We start from the raw sequence: 21,070 nt of genomic DNA, 5'->3' as shown, positions 1-21,070 counted from the left end.
CCATCTTTCTCTAAGGCAGGTTTCTCGGGCTTGTTTGGCCCAGGTGCTCCACACTGCTGGAAAGAGGAGTAGAGAGGAGGCTGAGCAGACCTGGTCAGATCCAGCCAGGTCATTCCCAGCCTAAATGTGGTCAGGAAGGACCCGGGATTGGTTCGTTGTAAGAAGCCCAAGGGCTTCAATCAAGGTCTGTCTCTACTGGCAGCCAACCCCTTGGACCATTGTCCCATACTGTCTACAATCCTTCAGGCCACAGTGGCCATAGTAAAGTCTCACGCTACCAAAGAAGCTTTTAGTTCTACCCGCTTGGTCCCATTGAAATACAGACAACCCAGAACATTTGGTTCTCCGTCCAGAAGAGATGACTCAAAATGACTCACCTTCCTTTCTCTCTCCTCTCCTTCCCCCATCACTCTGTTCTTTCCCACCTCTTCCCTGTCCTTGCCACCTTCTTTCTTCCTCTCCCCCACCCTATGCCTTTGCCCTTGTCCTTGGCCACCTAGGTGATGTCCATGGAAGAATATGACATTGTGCACCTGGAACATGAAACTCTGGTCCTGGTGGTTACCAGCACCTTTGGCAATGGAGACCCCCCTGAGAATGGGGAGGTGAGATAATCTTTCACCTGTTCTAGCATGTGGTTCCAACAGTGGGAAGAACAGGCCACAGCTTGGACCCTTTCCCTACACCTGCTATTCAGTAGCAAGCCCTCCCAGAGCCTCAAAGCCAGTTATGCAAAAATATTGGACAATTCCAAGGCCTCAGTCTATTGGTGTCCACTAGTTAGCTGGTCCCTGGAGAAACTGTCATCACCTAAGGGAGCTACTTGTTTGGAATGGATGCTCCAATCATGAGCTTGTTGTCCCCTGCTCCAGATGAGAGGAAGTAGAGACAATATTTTTACAGCAAGAAGGCTACTATATTAGTCTGTTTCCTGTTGCTTATAATGCAATACTTGAAACTGGGTGATTTATAAAGAAATAGAATTTATTTTTTACAGTTCAGGGGCTGGGAAGTCCAAAGTCCAGGGAACACATCTGGTGAGGGCCTTGGTCTTAGTGGAGACTCTCTACAGAGACTCAGGGTATCACGTGGTGAATGGGCTGAGCAAGAGAGAGCCAACCTCTTCACTCGGTCTCCTTTTAAAGCCATCAGAACCACACCCATGGCCACCCACTAAACCATCAATGGATTAATCCATTCAGGAGGGTACAGTCCTCACTATCTAATCACCTCTTAAGGAACCCACCTTTCAATTTCCATAATAGGATTTCCCACACTCTTAACACTGTTACAATGGAGATCAAGTCTCCAACACATGAACCTTTGAGGGACACATTCAACCCACAGCAGCTACCAAGGGGAGTCGTGTGCTGGGGTAGGGGATCCACACTTACAGTCCTTTTAACAGCCCTTCCACTGCATGTGCGGCTCAAGCATTACTGTCCAGCCTGAGCCCCCGGCCACACCTGACATCCTGGCTCCCGGATATCAGGCTTCTCTAGCTAGTCAGGACCCCAGCCCCTCGGTGCCTGCCCCTTGTCTGGATTTACCAATGCATGCCTCACATTTTGCTCGTCTGTTTCGGCCTCCAGAAATTCGGTTGTGCCTTGATGGAAATGAGACACCCCAACTCTGTGCAGGAGGAGAGGAAGTAAGTAAATGGCCCCTCCAATGTCACATGACTCCCCCTGGGGGGAAATTGTCTTTCAGCTCCTGGGGATCACATTTGCCTTCTGGATGGTGGTTGTGGCCCATTTTAGCTGGTGGGTATCTGCGGTGCACTGGGGCTGATATTTTGGTGCTAAGTCACTTCATAGCCCTGTGCCTCAGTTTCTTTTTCCATCAAGCAGGGGTTATAATACCTTCCTTAATTTTCTAATCGGTAAGAATCAAATCAGAAACTAGATGTGAGAGTCCTGTGGAAATTAAGAGCACTGTATAAATACCAGTTCTTATTCTTTCTCCCCCTTTGGAAACCCACGTTCAAAATCAGTGAAAGGAGCTTCTTTCCTTAGAACTTTTCTGTCGGCTGCTCAGAGTGGAGCTGCAGCTAATGTGGAGTTGCACCTAAGGCTGAGTTCAAAAGATAGATACAGTACCTCATAAGATGAAAAATATCTGTGGTCAAAAAGTTGTTCACAGTGGAATTGCATCTAATGTGGGGTTGAGTTCTAAAGGGATTTCATAATGTGAAAAACATCTGTAATAAAAATTACCCTTGAAAAGCCCTTATATCCCCTGTAATGTATAGAACATATGGCATGTGCACACTGAGCTGCTTTCAAAGAGGCCAACTCAGTGTCTGTTCCAGCATGGAGCAGGTCCCTGTGTCTTCAGGTAGGAGCATCAGATGCTGTAGCTGGCTGCTGTTCACAAGCTGTGTTATGCAGAACATCCCTCCTGGTTTTCTCTGTGCTGAGCACATGTTGCCAAACTCACGTACATTTGATACCCAGGGAATGGACAACCACTGAGTCCCTGGTGGTCAGCCCTCATCCTGCACTCAACTCCAGCATCTTAGTCCTCACTCTCCCTGCCCCTCCCCTTCTCCCCCCATCCTGAGTGGCCTCCCAGCAGGTTTCCCCTCACCCCTCCTTCGGGGAGAGATAGGGCACCATCGATTCTCCCCTCTAGGTACCCGGAACCCTTGCGTTTCTTTCCCCGTAAAGGGCCTCCCCTCCCCCATGGTGACACAGAAGCCCACAGTCTGGTTGCAGCCCGTGACAGCCAGCACAGGTAGAGTGCGTGTGTGTGCACACATGTGCATGTGTGTGTGTGTGTGTGTGCAAGTGTGTGGGTGCATGCCTGTGTGCCTGCAAGCATGCATGTGTGGACATGCATATGTGCACATGTGTGAACATGCGTGTGTGCATGTGTGTGCATGTATGCCGAATGCCTGAACATCCAAGGCCACATCCAGGTCTCAACGAGACCTGAGTTCTAACCCAGGCTGTGCCACTAACTCACTAAGCAACCTTGACCTCTCTGGGCCTCAGTCTTTCTCATCTGCCAAATGGGGAGAGATTATCTCTTCCCTGGCCACCTCTGGAAGCTGTTACCGAGGATCAAAGGATAGAGAAGGATACCAAAGGGGAAAGCATTTGGAAAGACCTCTGGCCTCATATGAATACACGTGCTGTTATTTTTGCCCCACAACCATCAACCATCCCTCCCCCACTAACAACACAGCCACCCCCTGATATGTTGCATGACTTATTTGGAGGAATGACTCAATGTGAGACAATTTTAGGGCAGAAAATACACTTGCATATATTTAGAACTTTCCTGATGCTGGAGCAAAAACTTTGAAGAACATCCAGCTTAGGAACCCTGCTGCCAGAATGCACAATTTCTTTTTTTTTTTTGTCTTTTATACTCAGATTTGTGTGTTGGATTTTGATCTGGAGTTTTGGTTTTGGTTTGGGGTTTTTGGCTTTTGGTTTGTTTTGTTGGTTGGTCTTGGGGATATTTTTTGGTTTTGCCTTGTTTTGCTTTTGCCTTGTCAGAGCACAAAACTTACCACTTTTAGAGGAAAACTGAGAAACTGGATTTTTTTTTAAGTCTCAAAGCTCCTGAGCCTCTGATGCTGAAGCTTGAGTTCCAATGACATGTTTCTTCCCCTCCAAAACAAGTTAATAAAAACATGCAATTTTTTCGTAGCAGACATCAGTGCTGAATAGTTTTCATGTTTACTTGAAATGTGAAATGTGACAGACGCCTGAAATGTTTAAGGTCCATAACTTTATGGAAGAAGAGTGTTGAATGGGATAGTCCAGCACTGTCTGTAGAACTTTCTACAATGATGGAAATGCTCTATAGCTATGTTGTTCAATACAGCAGCCATTAGCCATGCACGGCTACTGAGCACCTGAGATGTGGCTGGTACAAGTGTGGAGCAGAATTTTTTACTGTGTCTAATTTGAATTGATTTAATTTTAAATTTATATAACCACACATAGCCAATGGCTACTATAATGGACAGCACCGGACTAGTTCCAAGCTACTTAAATTAAAGTGAGGTCTAACAACTAGCAACATTGGCTTCTTCTGGGAGCTTGTTAGAAATGCGGCCACTCAGGCCCTGTCCCAGACCTACTGAATTAGAATCTGCATTTTAACAAGATCCCAGGATGATTCTTGTGCACTTTAAGATTTGGGAAGCAAGGAAGCCTGGTTTAATGGTTAGGGGGTGGTCAATTCTATTCCTGGCTTTTTACTGATTAAATCATTTTAACTCTATGGGTCTCAAGTTTCCTAAGTCAAACATGTCCAGTGATCTTTTAAATACAAGTACAGGTAGGGTCAAGTGCAGGTAGATAGTTACCATTGCAGCGGGCATGGGTAAGTCAGCACATTCTAGAAGAGGCCTTTAGGAGTGCTGTAGTTTGATTCAACACACAAGAGAAGATCCTAGAACCATGACTGGTAACTTGAAGATCCAATGGGAGTGTTGATCTCCGGAAGGGGCTCCAAGCCAGAGCTCACAGACTGCTTCATTTTGGCAGGAGCTACAAGGTCCGATTTAATAGCGTCTCCTCCTACTCTGACTCCCGCAAATCATCAGGTGATGGGCCTGACCTCAGGGACAACTTTGAGAGTGCTGGACCCCTGGCCAACGTGAGGTGAGCAAGGGGCCCAGGGGTTCAGGAGAGACTAAGGCTCTTGGGGAGCTGGACCTAGCTGCAAAGTGGGCTCCTTGTTGTGGGGGAGGGAGGTCTCCCTTCCATGGCCACTTATCTCCTGTAAACTCAGCTGCCTCCTGGCTGTCTGGGACCCCTCCCCCATTAAAGCACACTGCCTGGTTTCTTCAAGCTCTGTATTTGATCCTTTCAGTGACTTCTCTTCCTATACACACTCCCTAGGTCCCCATTACCCAAGATTCACCCCATCATTTGTGCTGAAGGATATTAATCCCTGGATATTGCTCAATGAGTTGCCCTTCCCAATGAATACATTTAACACTCAATAGAAGCTTCTGGAGACAACCTGCCATGACCCAGTGGTTCTCAACCTGGAATGCACATCAGAATCACCTGGGGATATTTGCGATATACCAATATGATAACCAAGCCCCACCTCCAGAGACTCTAATGAAATTGGTCTAAAACTGGGCACAAGCATTGCTTTCTTTCTCTTTTTTTCCTTTAAATCTCCCCAATTGGCTCTACTGTGCTGTCAGATTTAAAAAATACTGGCCTAACCCCATATTTTCCAAAGTGTAGTCACATACCATGTGATAATTTTAGGTGGCACATAGACAAATATTTTGTATTTCAACAGCTTCATATTCAGTTTAATGGGTATTTGGAAAGAAATAAAAGTGGGATGTCAAACCCTTTGGTCTCATGAATATTGATCAGACAAGGCTGATGTGGGCAGCCCTGTAGGAAGAACGTTCAGGCCTGGCCACGAATCCCTCTGACCTTTGCTAACTGAGCCTTCTCCATAACTGCTCAGAGCAATACTTGGTAGACGATACAGATCACAAGGTTCCTAGGTATTGAAGAATCATGTCCATCAGGACTTTTTTTTAGCAGGCTTTAATTTTTCCCCCTGCCCCGCCATATGCACAGCCTCTCCCACTATTTGTTAGAATCGATGAACCTACATTGATACATCATTTTGAGCCAAAATCCATAGTTTACATTAGGACTCACTCTTGGTGTTGTGCCTTCTACGGTTTTGACACCAGTACGTTTTTTTAGCTGGACATTGAAACATCAGTTCTGGAGTTTGACAGTTAGACTCATTTTTCCCTTATTAAATCTATCGCAGCAGGAGTTGGCAGATGAATGCCTGGGGCCAAATCCAGACTGGCCACTCCATGTTTTTGTACAACCCATGAACTAAGAATGTTTTTTTTATAGATGAAAATTTGTAATCAATTTGATAATAGATAATATTATCTTTGAACTCCAATTAAGCAGAATGTTTTCCCCTGCAAAAGAGAATTTCATTCTTCTCATTAGCAGATCTGTATTACAAAAAATCATACTCAATTATTACTATTATGTTTTTAATTGTGTCAATTTTAAAAAGTGCAGGAATTTGTTTTCTTTCTTGTTATATAAGTTTCAATTAATATCATAGCTTTGATTTTGCTTCTTGGCCCACAAGCCTAACGATATTTGTTTTCTGGCCCAGTATATAAGATGTTTGCCAACACCTGGTTTGGAAGCTTAAAATAGGAATTTTGAAATCATAAGATGAATATTGTAATGGAAATGTGAGTCTAGTAGTGAACGTAGTGTAAGTCTTCAGGTCCATTGAGAAACATATTAATGAATCAACCACTTGAACCATCTTTGGTGAACACAAGAGTTGGGTGTCTTAGACCATTCAGGCTATTGTAACAAAATACCATAAATGAGGTAGCTTATAAATAACAGGAATTTATTTCTCACAGTTCTGGAGGCTGGAAAGTCTGAGATCAAGGCACTAGCAGGTTTGCTGTCTGGTGAGGGCCTGCTTTCTGGTTCATAGATGGTGCCTTCTGGCTGTGTCCTGGTGGAAGGGAAGAACTCTGCTCTCTTCAGCCCCTTATAAGGGCACTAATCCCATTCATGAGGTCTCCACCCTCATGACCTCATCACCTCCAAAAGGCCCCACCTCCTAATACCATCATGTTTGGGGATTAGATTTCAACATATGAATGCTGGGGAGACACAAACATTCAAATCATAGCACTGGGTTTGATGAGCTAGTGAGTAAAAATTAAAAGCAAGTTAAAGAACCCTGATAAGTAATTAACCATATTAGTGGTAGTCAAATATGGCGGACATCACAAACATTAATAACAAAGATTTGGGAAATAACACCTTAACCACAAAACATGACTAGTGCTAGGAGTTTCCAAATCTGCACTGGGCTAAGACTAAGGCCGATGGCTTGGGGCAGGGGTGCCCTTTCCTGGCGCCCCTCCAGTCAGTCCACAGCTGGTCACCACCTCTCTCTACATGTCAGGCCACCACCCTGCAAGGAAAAGGTGAGGTATCCAGATCCAGGAAAATCATGGGTTAAGGAGTGATGGGGGGAAATGCTTCCTAATCCCACATGCTTTGTTTGGAAATGCTCTGGAGCCCCCAGGGAAAGGAGTGTAGGAAATAAGAGAAGGGTTAAATGAGATAATATGTACTTGGATTTGAGAGGAGTGGATATTAACCTATGTTAACCTGTGTTTGATTTGTGAGACACCTAGACCCACCTCAAGTTCATTCTTTGGTGATGGAGAGACCCTTCCCAACTTCCCCCACTTCCATCCCTCCTCCCCCATCTCAATCTGTCACTGTCTTGTCCCCATCATCCTAAAAAAGAAATTCAAGGGCAGGGCCAGACTGTGTATGGAGCAGGTTAAATAGTTCCAATTCTTGGCTTATTTGACATGACAGTCTACAGCAGAACACTCTGACCCAAGGAAAGAGTGGGGCAGGGCGAGGTGGCATATCCTCATCCTGTTTGTGAATCTGTTGCTCCTGCCCCTGTGAGGCCTAGAGCTACAACCAGGACCATGCCCTGGAAATGTGGCAGAACGTGTCCGCATAAACTGGCAAGAGGGGCCACTTGGGACACAGCCCCCCACTTCTCATACTTCAGTCAACCTAGAGAAAAATCTCATTAACTTGACCCCCACTGGTTCATACACCAACATTTTCTTGGTGATATCTTTGCAAACAGGGTTTGTGAAGCAAATTGATTTCACAGACATCACAAGGGGTGGATCCAGCACGTTTATAACTGTTTTATCCTCTTTTAGAAGAAACTGCTTACGTACCAACATTTGATGTGTTCACGACAAGTCCTCTGGTCTCTCCGTTAGTACAGGTCCCCGAGGACTGCTGTGTTATAGTTTTCATTGTCTTTGTACTTAAAACTAATCTAGTTGTGTTACTTGTGAAATCCAAGCCTTCCACTAACATAGACTAATTCCCCCAACTAGTCTGGCTTAGAAAAGGACACACAAGAAACAGCCAATGGTTTTTGGTCAGTGCTATCCCCAACCTGTCCTCCTTAGAACCAACTGGAATCTCCTCCTGAGGATGGTGATACTGAGCAGAGATCAGAGGAAGGGAAGAGGCCTCCAGGATTCTCAGTGTAAAGATGGCCTTCCACAGATGGTGCCTGACCACCATGGGCTAAACATGATACTTCCTGAGATACCAGATACATTAGTGTGCTAGAGCTGCCATAATAAAGTACCACAGACTGAGTAGCTTAACAGAAATATATTTTCTCATAGTTCTGGAATCTAGAAGTCTAAGATCAAGGTGCCAGTGGGGTTGGTTTCTGGTGAGGCCTCTCTTCCTGGCTTCTAGATGGTCACCTTCTCTCTGTGTCCAGAGAGAGCTCTGAGGTCCCTTCCTCTTCTTATAAGGACACCAGTCCTATTGGATCAGGGCCCACCTTGTGACCTCATTTAACTTTAATTACCTTCTTAAAGGCCCCATCTCCAAATACAGTCATATGGGGGGGTTAGGGCTCCAACATGAATTTTGGGGGGACACAATTTAACCCATAACACCAGATGCCCCCCATACACCCACAGTCCCTTAGCATGGACCTTCTGTTGTCTCCCTGGTAGGTTCTCAGTGTTCGGCCTTGGCTCACGGGCGTACCCTCACTTTTGCGCCTTTGGACATGCCGTGGACACCCTCCTGGAAGAGTTAGGAGGGGAGAGGATCCTGAAGATGAGGGAAGGAGATGAGCTCTGTGGGCAGGAAGAGGCTTTCAGGACCTGGGCCAAGAAGGTCTTTAAGGTAATTGTCCCCAGATCTCAGAAATCCAGGAGAAGTGATACTTCCCACAGCTCCCAGAGACAGTACCTAAACCATCAAGAAGGAACTTGAGAGAACCCTAGCTACTCTCCCTATGTATCCAACCAGGATACAGGTTTAAACAGCTCAGATGAGTATGGGTGGCCTTCAAACGCACATTTTCTACCCAGATCCCAACATCTTACATTATGGGCATTAAAAAAAATTATAGAATCTTGAAATTTCAGGGCTGGGAGGAATCCATCCCTCACTCACATTTGATAGACAAGTACACAAAAACATAGTTAGTTAACCAAACTGGGGCACCATGCCTCATTGAACTGGAATTCAGGTCTCACCAATTTGTCTACTTTGACAAGCTTATTCCTCCTGTGCTAGATATTCATGGACCAATATGGTAGCCACTAGCCAAGCATGGCCATTTAAATTCAAACTTACACTAATTAAAATTAAATATAATGAATGGATAAATAAAATGTGGTATATCCATACAATGGAATATTATTCAGTCATAAAAAGGGATGAAGTTCAAATACTTGCTTCAATCATAGATGGACCTTGAAAACATTATGCTAAGTCAAACAAGCCAGTCACAAAAGACCACATATTGTAGGATTCTGTTTATATGAAATGTCCAGAATAGGAAAACCCATAGAGACAGAAAGCAGATTAGAGGTTCCCAAGGGTGGCAGGGAGTGGAAAATAGGACCGACTGCTAATGGACACAAGGTTTTCTTTTGGGAGTGATGGAAATACCCTGGAAGTAGATAGTGGTGGTGGTTGCACAACCTGGTGAAGGTTCTAAATGCTATGGAATTATACATTTTAAAACGATAGATTTCATGCTATATGGATTATATTTATATCTACCTATACAGTAAAAAATTAAATGGAATTTAAAATTCCACTCCTCATTTGCACTAGCCACATTGTGTGTGCTCAGTAGCCACTAGTGACTAGTGGTTACCATATTAGACAGTGCAGAATGTTTCCATCATGATAGAACATCCTAATGGACAGCATTGTTCTAAATGCAAGGTCACAGGAGAAAAAAGGAACCATGGTCTTCTATCTGCATGTGCGGCATGATTAAATTGGCCATCATGGGGTGGGGGTGGGGGAAGCAATGAATGTGGACCCTTTACCTGCCCCATCCTCAGCCCTGGAATGCAATCTCATCAGCAGCCCCAGGGGACAAGGGACTATGCAACCTTCTGTCATTCAATTGGCACTTTTCATCCTGAAATCAAATGCAGGTAGAGAGCAGTGAAGTCCCTGGGTTATAAGGATTTGTATGGAGGAGGCTGTGTGCATAGCCTGTTCCTGCATTTCTTCACTTAGAGATAATTGCACGGTTCTTGACTGGAATCAACCAACCTTGACGGAGCACCCAGAATCAGGACCTGTTAAAAGCCACCATACCTCTTAGCTCTCAACTTTCTATTCTCCCAGCCCACCTCCAGCTCTGGTGGCTACTAATATAATTCCTGACTCTATAGATTTATCTATTCTGGACATGTCATATGAATGGAATCATAAAATATGTGGTATTTTGTGACTGGCTTCTTCCACTCAGCACAGCATCTTCAAGGTTTATCCATGCTACAGCATGTATCAGTACTTCATTTCCTTTTGTGACCGAGTAATATTCCATTGTATGGATATACCACATTTTGTCTATTTGTTGTCAGTTGATGAACATTATTTTAAAATCAATATGAGGCCAAACAATGGTAAAAGCCACCCTTGAAAACCTTTTGAATTATCTATGGTTTTTATCTCAAAAAATAATTCTGAACTGTAATTTTTAGGATCATTAGGGTTGGAGAGTTAATGGGCTTGACAAAAAAAGAAAGGAAGGAAGGAAGGAAAATAAAAATGTATATGCAGGCATCCAGACTTTCAATATGTCTGCCTTGATACAATTTTTTAAATCTTTGGACAAAAGATAGATAGGAAATTCTAAGGTGTTTACTTTTTTCTTTAATGTTAAGCCTCTACACATGTTTGTTTTAGGAATAAATAACATATTAGAGTTACATATTAAGTAGAGGTTAGGTCCTAAAGTCATTGGTAAAGGTGATGTGTCCAGCACATCAAAGGCACTCAAAAGTGTAGGATGGATAGGCAGATGGAAGGAAGGAAAGATGGATAGAAGAGTGGGTGGATGGAAGGAAGGGAGGGAGGGATGGGTGGATAGATGGGTAGACAGATGGAGGGATGGGTGGGTAGAGGGATGGAGGGATGGGTGGGTAGAGGGATGGAGGGATGGGTGGGTAGACGGATGGAGGGATGGGTGAGTAGAGGGATGGAGGATGGGTGGGTAGAGAGATGGAGGGATGAGTGGGTAGAGGGATGGAGGATGGGTGGGTAGATGGATGGAGGGATGGGTGGGTAGACGGATGGAGGGATGGGTGGGTAGATGGGTAGATGGATGAAGGGATGGATAGATGGATGGAGAGAGGGTGGATGGATGGAGGACTGGGTGGATGGAGGACTGGGTGGATGAAGGGTTGGGTGTATGGATGGAGGGATGGGTGGATGGGTGGAGGGATGGGTGGATGGGTGGAGGGATGAGTGGGGGAAAGATACATGCCATGACTTGGAGCTACTGTGGAGGAGACCCTCTTGGCTGCAAGAGGTCACTGAAAGCCTTGTATGTACCACAGGCAGCCTGTGACGTGTTCTGCGTGGGAGATGACGTCAACATTGAGAAGGCGAACAATTCCCTCATCAGCAATGACCGCAGCTGGAAGAGGAACAAGTTCCGCCTCACCTATGTAGCCGAAGCTCCAGAACTTACACAGGGTACCTCTCAGCACCCTCCTGGGGGGCATTCATGACAGTGGGGAGAAAGGAAAGGAAGGACATCCCACCTCTGAAGATGCTGAGAGAAGCTGAGCTTCATCGCTTTGGTCTCCTTTCGTGCAGTCCCCCAGAGTGAATACACCGCTGCTGCCCCATGCTCAGTAAAACATGCGCTGGGAAGTTTCTCTCCCCAGTAGTGTGGTGTTCCCCTGAACCATCCTCTTCTCTGCTTAGTTCAACCACATTTGCTGTTTGTTCTGCATTGTCCACAACCTGCCCTTCATCCCAACCAATGCCTGCCTGACCTCTTCTCTTTCATGTCTTCGCCTTACTCCAGAGGACAGCAGAGGTGTCAGTAGAAAAGCTGGGGGGTTTTGATTGACAACTGCTCAGTTCCATCTCAGGAAGACTTGTTTTTCTCCACACAGGTCTATCCAATGTCCACAAAAAGCGAGTCTCAGCCGCTCGACTCCTTAGCCGTCAAAACCTCCAGAGCCCTAAATCCAGGTAAGAACACCTTGATTGACTCAGAGTTATCCCCTCTGCTCCCAGATGCCACCCACAATAAGGGAAGAGGCCTTGTTGACTCCCAGGACTGGCTTCCTCTCTCCCAACCACTGCCAAGTGCCATGGAGACCCCCTCGCTGCTTTGTAGCATCTGGGTCTTCTGCTTTCCCTTTGCCAAGCTCTGACCTGGAAGAATGGGAGAAGGAGATGGTGCTGACGATCACTGAGAAAAGGGGAAACAGGAAGGTTTTGTGAGTAATTTTTAGCAGTGGACCATACGCCTGTAGAACTGCTGAATGTTTATTGCACCACAGCATCTTAGTCAGAAATCACTTAGTCCAAGCATTTCCTCATTGTGGATAATTTTTCTATGGAGTGCTTAAAAATGGCTACCCAGACTCTACTTAAATTTCTTTGGAATGACAGGAGGTTCATTACCTTACGAGACAGCCCAGTCTATGTTTCAAAGTCCTAATTGTTAGAAATTATCTTACTATTCAACATAACCAAATGTCCAGCATATCTAATATAATCAAATATCTCATATAACCAAAGTATGTCTTTCTAGCACTTTATTTTAAACCCAGTTATACTCTCCAGTGACACCCAAAACAAATTTGTTTCTTCCAAATGAAAGACCTGCTAATAGCCAAGGGCATTGAACAGTCTCCCATGGGTCCTGATTCCTTCAAAGCGTTCTCCCTAAGACCTGGTTTCCCAAGCTTTTGGCATTAGTAAAAGGAAATGTCATTCTCAGACCTGGTCACAGTGCAGTGGAGGTCGTGCGATCACTGCCAAGTGTGCTGAGACTATTATTACCATCACTGATCTGAGCAGGACGTGCTAATGACACCCGAGATTGCAGGCCTAGTTCTAACAGCCTTTCTGCTCTCCCATTAAGCTTATATCATCATTGCTGATCCTACACGTCACGTCTTCTCAAAATGGTCAAACCAGGTCTTTCCATCCCTCTACTTGTATAAGCACTTTTTTAGCACTGATGAAGGTCTTTGCATTGATCCCTGTTGAATGGAATCTTTTTCACTTTGCAGTTACAGCCCATGGAGATCTTTTGAAATCTCGATTCTTTGAATGGCACAGTTCAAAGAGTGGGCTTCCGAGCTAGATAGCCCTGGATTCTGACCCCTGCTCTACCATGCACTAGCAGTATGGCCTTGAGCAAGTCAGTTGGGTGCTTTGAGCCCCTGTCTCCTTACCTATAAAATGGGAATGATAGCTATAAACATTACCAACATTTATCTAGTGCTTTCTATGTCTCAAGCACTGTGTTGAGTCCTCTGTGTGGGGTCTCTCATAATTCCAACCAGTCCAAGAAGTAAGTACTATTTTAAAAACAGGAAATGACAGTTAGAAAATGCAAGTGACTTTTTCAAGGTCACACCTACCTTGTTATCTGACTCCAATGTCAACATGCTGAATGGCTACACAGATGGCCTCAACAGCTTTGCAAGGCTGCTATGTTAAAGACAAGACACATAAAGCAACTAGCATATCATAGATTCCCATTACTATTTCGTATCCATCCCAGCTTCATATCACCTGCAAATTTAGTATGCATGCTTTTCTACATGGTTTTCCAAACCTTTGATAAAAGTTATCAACAGGATAGAGCCTCAGGGCTCTCAAGTTCTCTTCTAAATCCTCAGACATAAAAGAAAGGAATTGGGAAATTAACCTCTTTGAATAATTAATTAAATGCAATGTTCAGTGCATAATGACCTCTGATATAGAAAGGGACTCTGTATTTGAAATACGTATTTTACTTCCCACGTCTGTCCTATTGAAAGGTATGACTTTAGTAGCATTGGAAGAAAAGGGATTAAGAAGCAACTGGAAATTTCTCTCAGCAACAAACTAAGAAAGACCAGTTTATAAAAATTACTCCCTTAACCATAGTACATAAGTATCCAAGAAACTTGCAAATGTTTTGATGCTAAATTGAACCAAAGTCCCCAAATCGGCCCCACCCCCACCACCAGAAAGGGCACCTGACTCTAAACTGTCTAAAAGTGACTAGCAAGAGAATATTCTGAACAAGGTGAGGAACTGGAACATAGTATTAAAATCAATTATGAATTAGTACAAAAAGGACCAAATTGTACCTAGGTGTTTATCACTTTAAAAGTATTCTCTGTAGCACGTCATATTTTCAGGCTCAATACCATTTCCAGCTTTATAAGGTTTATTAAAAAAAAAAAAAAGGATAATTGAGGGAAAAAGCATGACTCTCCTTTTTTCTCCTGCCCAAGGCTGAAGTTGGGCTGTTTGGCACAGAAAGCCATCGCCAAAATATCACAGATCACCCCTGCAGAGGCCCCTTAATTGCAAGCAAAGTGCTTAAGAGGAAGTAAACAGCCTTTTGAGGGTGATCCATGCAAATCTAAAGAGAAAAGTGACCACAGACACCCGCCTGGAAATAAATTTTTTAATGTACGCACAACAATTAGCAAACAATATAGAAGAGAGTATAATGGAGCGCTAATGGTGGGATACAGATAATAAGTGCTAGAAGTCAGGAGGAGGCGGGGAAACTGCAGAACTGGAGATGAGACTCTAAGGCAGGGCACAAGACAGGCACAAGAGAACAGTGATGGGGCATCTAGGAAGAAAGGACAGCAGGAGCCAAGGTGCAGAGGGGGCCTGAGGGCCGGGGTGTTTGGAGAGCAGCAGACATTACAATGGAGAATTCTTAATGGGGAGAACACTTAATTCTCATCCCCCTGGGATAAAATTGCTTCCCTCTATCTTTCCCCATCTCAACAGAGGACATCAACATTTTGCTTCAGCCACAACCTCCAGTATCCTCCTGACCTTCTCTTTCCCCCTGACGTGGCACATGCGATCTCCCAGCGGATGCTCTTGACCTTGTCTTTTAACTACATCTCAGGTCCACGACCACCACCTTGAGGAAAGCCATGGTCATCTCTGGTCTGAGTGACTGGAATAGCTGCCTAGCTTGTCTCCTTGTTTCTTGGCTTTTCTCTCAAAGATCCAAACAGCAGCTGGAATAATCTTTTAAAAACATAAATTGAAGCACATTATTCCCCATCTTCACAGCCTCCAGTGGCTTCCCACTGGGCTCAGGGAAACCACTGAACTCCTTGCCATGACAGGTCATGACGAAGCCTTAATGATCTGGATCCTACCACTCTCCAAACACTCCAGGCTTCTTTCCCTTCCTCAAACACGCAACCCTTTTTCCTGCCTCCGGACCTTTGCATGTGCCCTTCCCCCTTCCTGGAACACTCTGCCCCCAGATCTCCTCATACCCGCTCCTTCGAATCATTCAGGTCTCTGCTCAAATGTCAAATCACCAGACCTTGCAGACCATCCTATCTGATTTCAACCTCTACCCCCAACCCATCGCCACCCACCCATCCACATCACCAACTCCACCTGAGATCTTTGTAAGTGACATCTCAGTGAGAAGAGGGCACTTTGCTGACTTTACCCATTACTCTCTCACTAGTGCTTAGCACAGTGCCTTGACAGTATAAATGGAGCTGGCCAGTTAGCTCACTCAGTTAGAGCACAGCCTTATAATCCCAAGGTCACAGGTTTGGATTCCCCTACAGCCAGCCGCAAAATAATAATAATAATAATAAATTTGTTGAATGAATGAGCCTCGTTAATTCAAATGGCTCACAACTGACAATGTTCACTCTTTTTGCTGAAGAATGACCATTGGCTATTTTTTTCTATTTAAATGCTGGATGTTAGCAGATTGTCCTTTCATCTGCGAACCTGTCTTTGAAGTACTGGCACGCATGTGTGTGTGCACGTGTGCATCTGTGTGTGTGTGATGCATCTGTATGTGGACATAAATACATCAGGCGCACAGGGGACACTCTGGGGGAGGAGGTGAACAGGGCCAAACATTGCCCTTTTCTCCCTCAGCCCGTACTTCTCAATGACTCACGTGTGTCCCAAGCTTTAAAAAAAAAAAAGAAAGCTTAAAAAATCTTACAGTTAGAAACCCCCAGCAGAACTGAGATTAAGACAGTTGGGTTCTGGGCCAGTTCTGCTACCCACTGAGGATCAGCTTCCCAGCAATGCATCAAGGGACTAGCTCGTCAAAGCACCCTGGGGCCACACAGCCGTTCCATTCTCAGCAAGTGGCATGCAAAGCCCCCTTGGTTAAACTCCCAGCAGGGACAGAACCAGGGCCCGCCTTCCAGCCATCCTGCCCTCTACGTTACCGTTCCCGCCCCTTACTTGCCTGACCACCCTCTGCCACGTTCAAGAGGACTTGGGAAAGTGGCTGTGCGCATGAGCCATTTCAGCAAGTTCAGGCCCTCTGCTCAGCAAGTTCAGGTCCTCCGCATTTCTATTTTGTGCAAATCGTGATCGGAGAAGAAAGCGGGAATTGATTTGCTGGCCTTTCAAAGGCTTCCTCTGTGGAGGCTCCAGAGGCTCTCAAATTAGAAGCCCCACAGCGCCCCCTGCTGTCTGTCGGCCTCTGCTAAGTCCCTGCGTGCAGCAGGTCGCTCCCCAAGGAACCAAAGACAGGTGTGAGCTCAGAGGAGAATTGACAAGATCAGGGCCCCAGAGAGGGCAAGATCTGCCCAGGGAAGGAGAGTGGGACCCCAAACCCTAACACAACCATGCACAATTATATTCGCCAAGTTCCCCATCCTACTAAGGACAGGGGTGCCTTGCTTCAAGAAAATACTTGATGCCCCCCCAAAAAATAATGTGCCAACCCAACTATTTTTAATAATGGCGGCTATTTGTAGCACAAAAGTGCCCTTCGTTGTGCCAAAAACTCCTTTAAATAGCGAGTCCCATTGGTCTATTCAAGTGTTGATTTACATACCGTGAAGAATGTAGAAACTTCATGCTGAATATCAAGCGTCTTGATCAACTGAAAACCAGTTGGCAATGAAGGAAAAGCAGATCTGAAAAGCAAGCATAGCTCAGAGTGCAGAGGATTTGATTTACCAAAGTGTAATTGATCCCAACATTTGCAGGTATTATGTAAAATGCAGTATATCTGTCCTAAAACTTTAAAAAGGAACAGAATAATCACATTCTGAGAATTCATTCTTGAAGCTATTTGATCAGCACAGGCCTTCTGAACTTGAAACACAAAAATCAATATGAAAGGGCATGACCCAACAAACATAAAGGTTTCCCTCTGGATTTTCTTCTTAGATCTCTCAGTTTTATACCATTGGTGAATTTATGCATAAGAAGAACCCAAGCTTAAGACCAAGGCTTTTTTCCTTTACCATGACAATATGAGGCCCTATGGTTGCATAAGGGGATAGAGCTTGGAATTCCTAGGAAAGATGGAATGTCACAGATTGGGGACATCACTGCCTGTGTCTTCCCAGTGTGGTAATGGTCCCTGAGAGGACGCCAATCGGTACTGAGAACAGGGCCTGTTCCAGCAGCTGGTTAACCTGGGAGTCTGAGGTTCCTTCATTCAACAAATAGTTTTTGAGCACCTAATATGTGCCATATGCTGTCACAGGCACCAGGAATAGAGCAGTGGACAAAACAAAGTCCCTGTCCTTGCAGCGTAGAATGAGGTAAACTATGGTGTAGGTCAGATGATAGCAAGTATTACGGAGAAAAGTAAATCAGGTGCAGGAAGATAGAAGAGCAAATAGGTGTGAGGACTGAAAGTTGGGGTACCCAAATGTTTGCAGTGTGTGGAGATGAGAAGGAATCAGCACAGAAGACTGAGCAGGAACAGCCAGAGAGAAGACCAGGAAAGAAGTGAAGGGACTTGAGAAGGCGGGAGGGAGTGTCTGTATCCAATGCTACTTCTATGGTCCACATGTGCCCTGGGAACCAGCAGTTGGATTTGCAGTGAGGAGCTCATGGGTGACCTTGATAAAAGACATGGTGTGGAATGACAGGGGCACAAGCTTAGTTGGCTCAGGCCCCAGCAAGGATGAAAGGAGGGGGTTGCAGCCAGCAAGGACAGACAGAGGAGTAAAGAAAGGGGACAGTAGCTGGTGGCCCTTGTCCCCCTGATCCCCTGCAATTCCCTACAGCCGATCAACTATCTTCGTGCGTCTCCACACCAATGGCAATCAGGAGCTACAGTACCAGCCAGGGGACCACCTGGGCGTCTTCCCCGGCAACCATGAGGACCTCGTGAATGCCCTAATTGAGCGGCTGGAGGATGCACCTCCTGTCAACCAGATGGTCAAAGTGGAGCTGCTAGAAGAGCGGAACACGGCTTTGGGTAACACTCCCTGGGGCTCTTCTCTTCTCCAGGGAGTTTCAGAGGCAGCAGGTGTCTGGGGAGGAAGAGACCCACTCCAGGTAGGAGAGTGGGTCTCTGTCACCTCCAGCTTAGAGAATGAAGACTCCCCTTTCTCATGAATGCCCAACCTTGGCCCAACCAGCTGGGCAAATGTCCATGACACCAGGACATCAGTGGCTAATCGCTGGGAGTAGGCGGCTTCTATCTTCCTTCATCGGCCTGACACTGACTAGCAGTAGCCACTTCTCTTCCTTTCTTCATCACCACCACCCCTCAGAAAAATCTGTAGTATCCCAATGCCCACCATGTAAACACAGCTGAAATGATCCTGTCTCCTCATAGAATCAAAAGGTACTATAGGGTTAGGGTTAGGGTTAGGGTTGAACCTCATTAGATCAAGTTCCACCCTGTGTAAGTGACCATCCTTGACATTCATATTGAAGAACTTTCAAAGACAAATGGGTCCAGTGCTTCATCTTAGCATGCACAGGTGGGCTCGGGGCTCAGGTACAAGGCACTTTGGTGACTTTACATGGCAGCCTGTGATAACATGACCCTTACAAAGGAGCTAGGGTGTAAAGTCAGGGCAGAATGTGAAAATAGTATATAGTCAGAGCCCTACTGAAAACCCCTTAGGGAAGCACCACTTTGGAAAGATACACCCTTTCTTAATAAATCCAACCCAGCTAGTTCTTCCTCTGTGTTGGAAGCTTTTTATCTCAGATTGACAAAGGAAAGGCTTGTGTTTGAGGGGCCATACAGGATAGAAAGTACACAGAGACATTACGATGTTGTAGTTGGACCAAGGTCTGAAGCCAGACTGCCTGCCTTCACACTTAAGAACTGTGTGACCTTGGACAAATTCCTTAACCTCTCTGTGCTTCCATTTTTCTCAATGGGGATAATAATAGCACTCACCACCTAGGACTGTTGCAAGGACTAAATGAGTTAATAATGTCAAGTACTGAGAATAGTACCTGGCATATAGAAAGTGCTAAATAAGTATTAGCCATGTTTGTAAGTTTAAACACTAGAATCCCACTCAGAGACATAAGAGGCTGACACTGGGAGAGGACAGATGGAGCCAAAGTAGTAGAGTCATATCTCAAGCTCAATTGGAGACTCATTGTGTAGAATGCCAGTGGACTGTCTCATGCTATTTTAATATTTTTCTTCTCTTTTTATGTTTATTTTTTAATTTTTGGACTAGTTTGCCTAACCGATTTTGTATATGCCTTTTGCACACATGATGTCCTCCAGATCTTGGGTGTGGGAGTGGGGCGTGGAAGGTAGAGAGCTGAGGGGTTGCTTGGCTCTGGGACCACCCTGCTCACCTAGCACTCCCCCTCCCACCCCTCACCCCTGTTGTGCCTCCATAGGCGTCATCAGTAACTGGACCGATGAGCACCGCCTCCCGCCCTGTACCATCTTCCAGGCCTTCAAGTACTATCTGGACATCACTACGCCACCCACACCCCTGCAGCTGCAGCAGTTTGCCTCCCTGGCCACCAGCGAGAAGGAGAAGCAACGTCTGCTGGTCCTCAGCAAGGTGGGTCCCTAGGCTTGGTGCAACCCCAGGCGGGGGGCCTTTCACCTCCTAGTGGTTGGAGAGTTGTAAAACGATTTTACAACAGTTTTCCAGCAGATGGCAGTCTTGAGCAAAGGTTGCCATTTTCTAATTGGCAGACAGTACCATGCTGGCTGGTCTATCTTGGCTAGTCTTGGCAATCTCCTCTAGTTCTAACTAAGCCCTAACACAACAAGAGTGACCCTTTTGAGTCTCAGAGTCTCTAGCCACAATAGGAATTGCTATTCTAACTCTTTCCACCTTTCTTTTGAACCTTAAGCTTCCATTAGCTCAATCTTAGCCAATGCTTAGAAAAAGAAACTGAGACAATCTCACCGTGCCTTGGTTTAAAGATAAGCTTTATCTGATGCAGAGGAGCTGTAGGTAGGACTGTTAAATGTAAGAGGCCTCTGATGGTAAGGTGAGCCAAAATAGCTTCCACCACCCTTGCTTAGAAACCAGGCATTCTCCTGTCCCAAACTGGTTGGTGCAAACCCTTGCTCAGAAAGAATCCTACCCAAGAAAGCCACCTGGGCTCCTCCCAGTGCAGTCTCCTTCCCAGTAAACAAGCCCCCAGCAAAAGATGGAAAGATGGTTTAGTTTTCTTCCGCTTTCCAGGATGGGGGATTGAATGATAAGTAGTGTAAGGAAGAAGCTAATCAGCACATGCATATTACTTAGAAATATAAAAATAAACACAAGAAGAAACACATGAAGGGTTACAAGTGGTTATCTCTGGGGAGCTGGAAACAGATGGCAGAGATAGAACAGGAGACCACTATTTTTAATCATAATCTTCGCAAAATTATTTAACTCTTTAGACTATGTACATGTATAACTTTGATTTAAAACTTTGACTTAATGGGGGGGCTAATATGAAGAGAGGCAGAGATTGCACCGTTTGCACAAGATTATTTAAAGTAGAATTTGATGTAACTGTATGTATTAGTCAGTATCTTCTGCAAAGTGCACAGACTCCAAAATGGGATTAAATGAGCAACGATTTTTATTAGGGGAAACACCTGTGTGAGAGAAAATGGGAAAGGAGTCAGGTAAGGCTGCGAGAACCATCAGATCTCAAAACAAGTCTGACCCCAAGTGAAGGAAAGAAAGTAAAGTCTGGGTGGAAGCATCCTAGATTGCAATGCAATTTAGGGAAGGAAGGACCAGCAAGCA

At 45.2% G+C, this 21,070-nt stretch overlaps 1 protein-coding gene across 1 annotated transcript in view; it reads left to right on the top strand.

Annotated features, from left to right (window-relative positions):
* NOS1 (nitric oxide synthase 1 (neuronal)) overlaps window positions 1-21,070 on the top strand; it is a 104,433-nt gene that overhangs the window by 72,882 nt on the left and 10,481 nt on the right. Inside the window, exons 15-22 of the mRNA XM_008576437.1 lie at window positions 501-605; window positions 1,593-1,651; window positions 4,506-4,622; window positions 8,579-8,753; window positions 11,441-11,579; window positions 12,008-12,086; window positions 18,113-18,306; window positions 19,707-19,876. Of these exons, the coding sequence (XP_008574659.1) occupies window positions 501-605; window positions 1,593-1,651; window positions 4,506-4,622; window positions 8,579-8,753; window positions 11,441-11,579; window positions 12,008-12,086; window positions 18,113-18,306; window positions 19,707-19,876 (1,038 nt within the window). The remainder of the gene's footprint in view (window positions 1-500; window positions 606-1,592; window positions 1,652-4,505; window positions 4,623-8,578; window positions 8,754-11,440; window positions 11,580-12,007; window positions 12,087-18,112; window positions 18,307-19,706; window positions 19,877-21,070) is intronic.

The sequence above is a fragment of the Galeopterus variegatus genome, unplaced genomic scaffold (genome assembly GCF_000696425.1).
Source record: "Galeopterus variegatus unplaced genomic scaffold, G_variegatus-3.0.2 Scaffold1349, whole genome shotgun sequence".
Taxonomy (NCBI): domain Eukaryota; kingdom Metazoa; phylum Chordata; class Mammalia; order Dermoptera; family Cynocephalidae; genus Galeopterus; species Galeopterus variegatus.
Note: the sequence above shows the minus strand (reverse complement) of the source record. Positions and strands in the feature narration are given on the sequence as shown.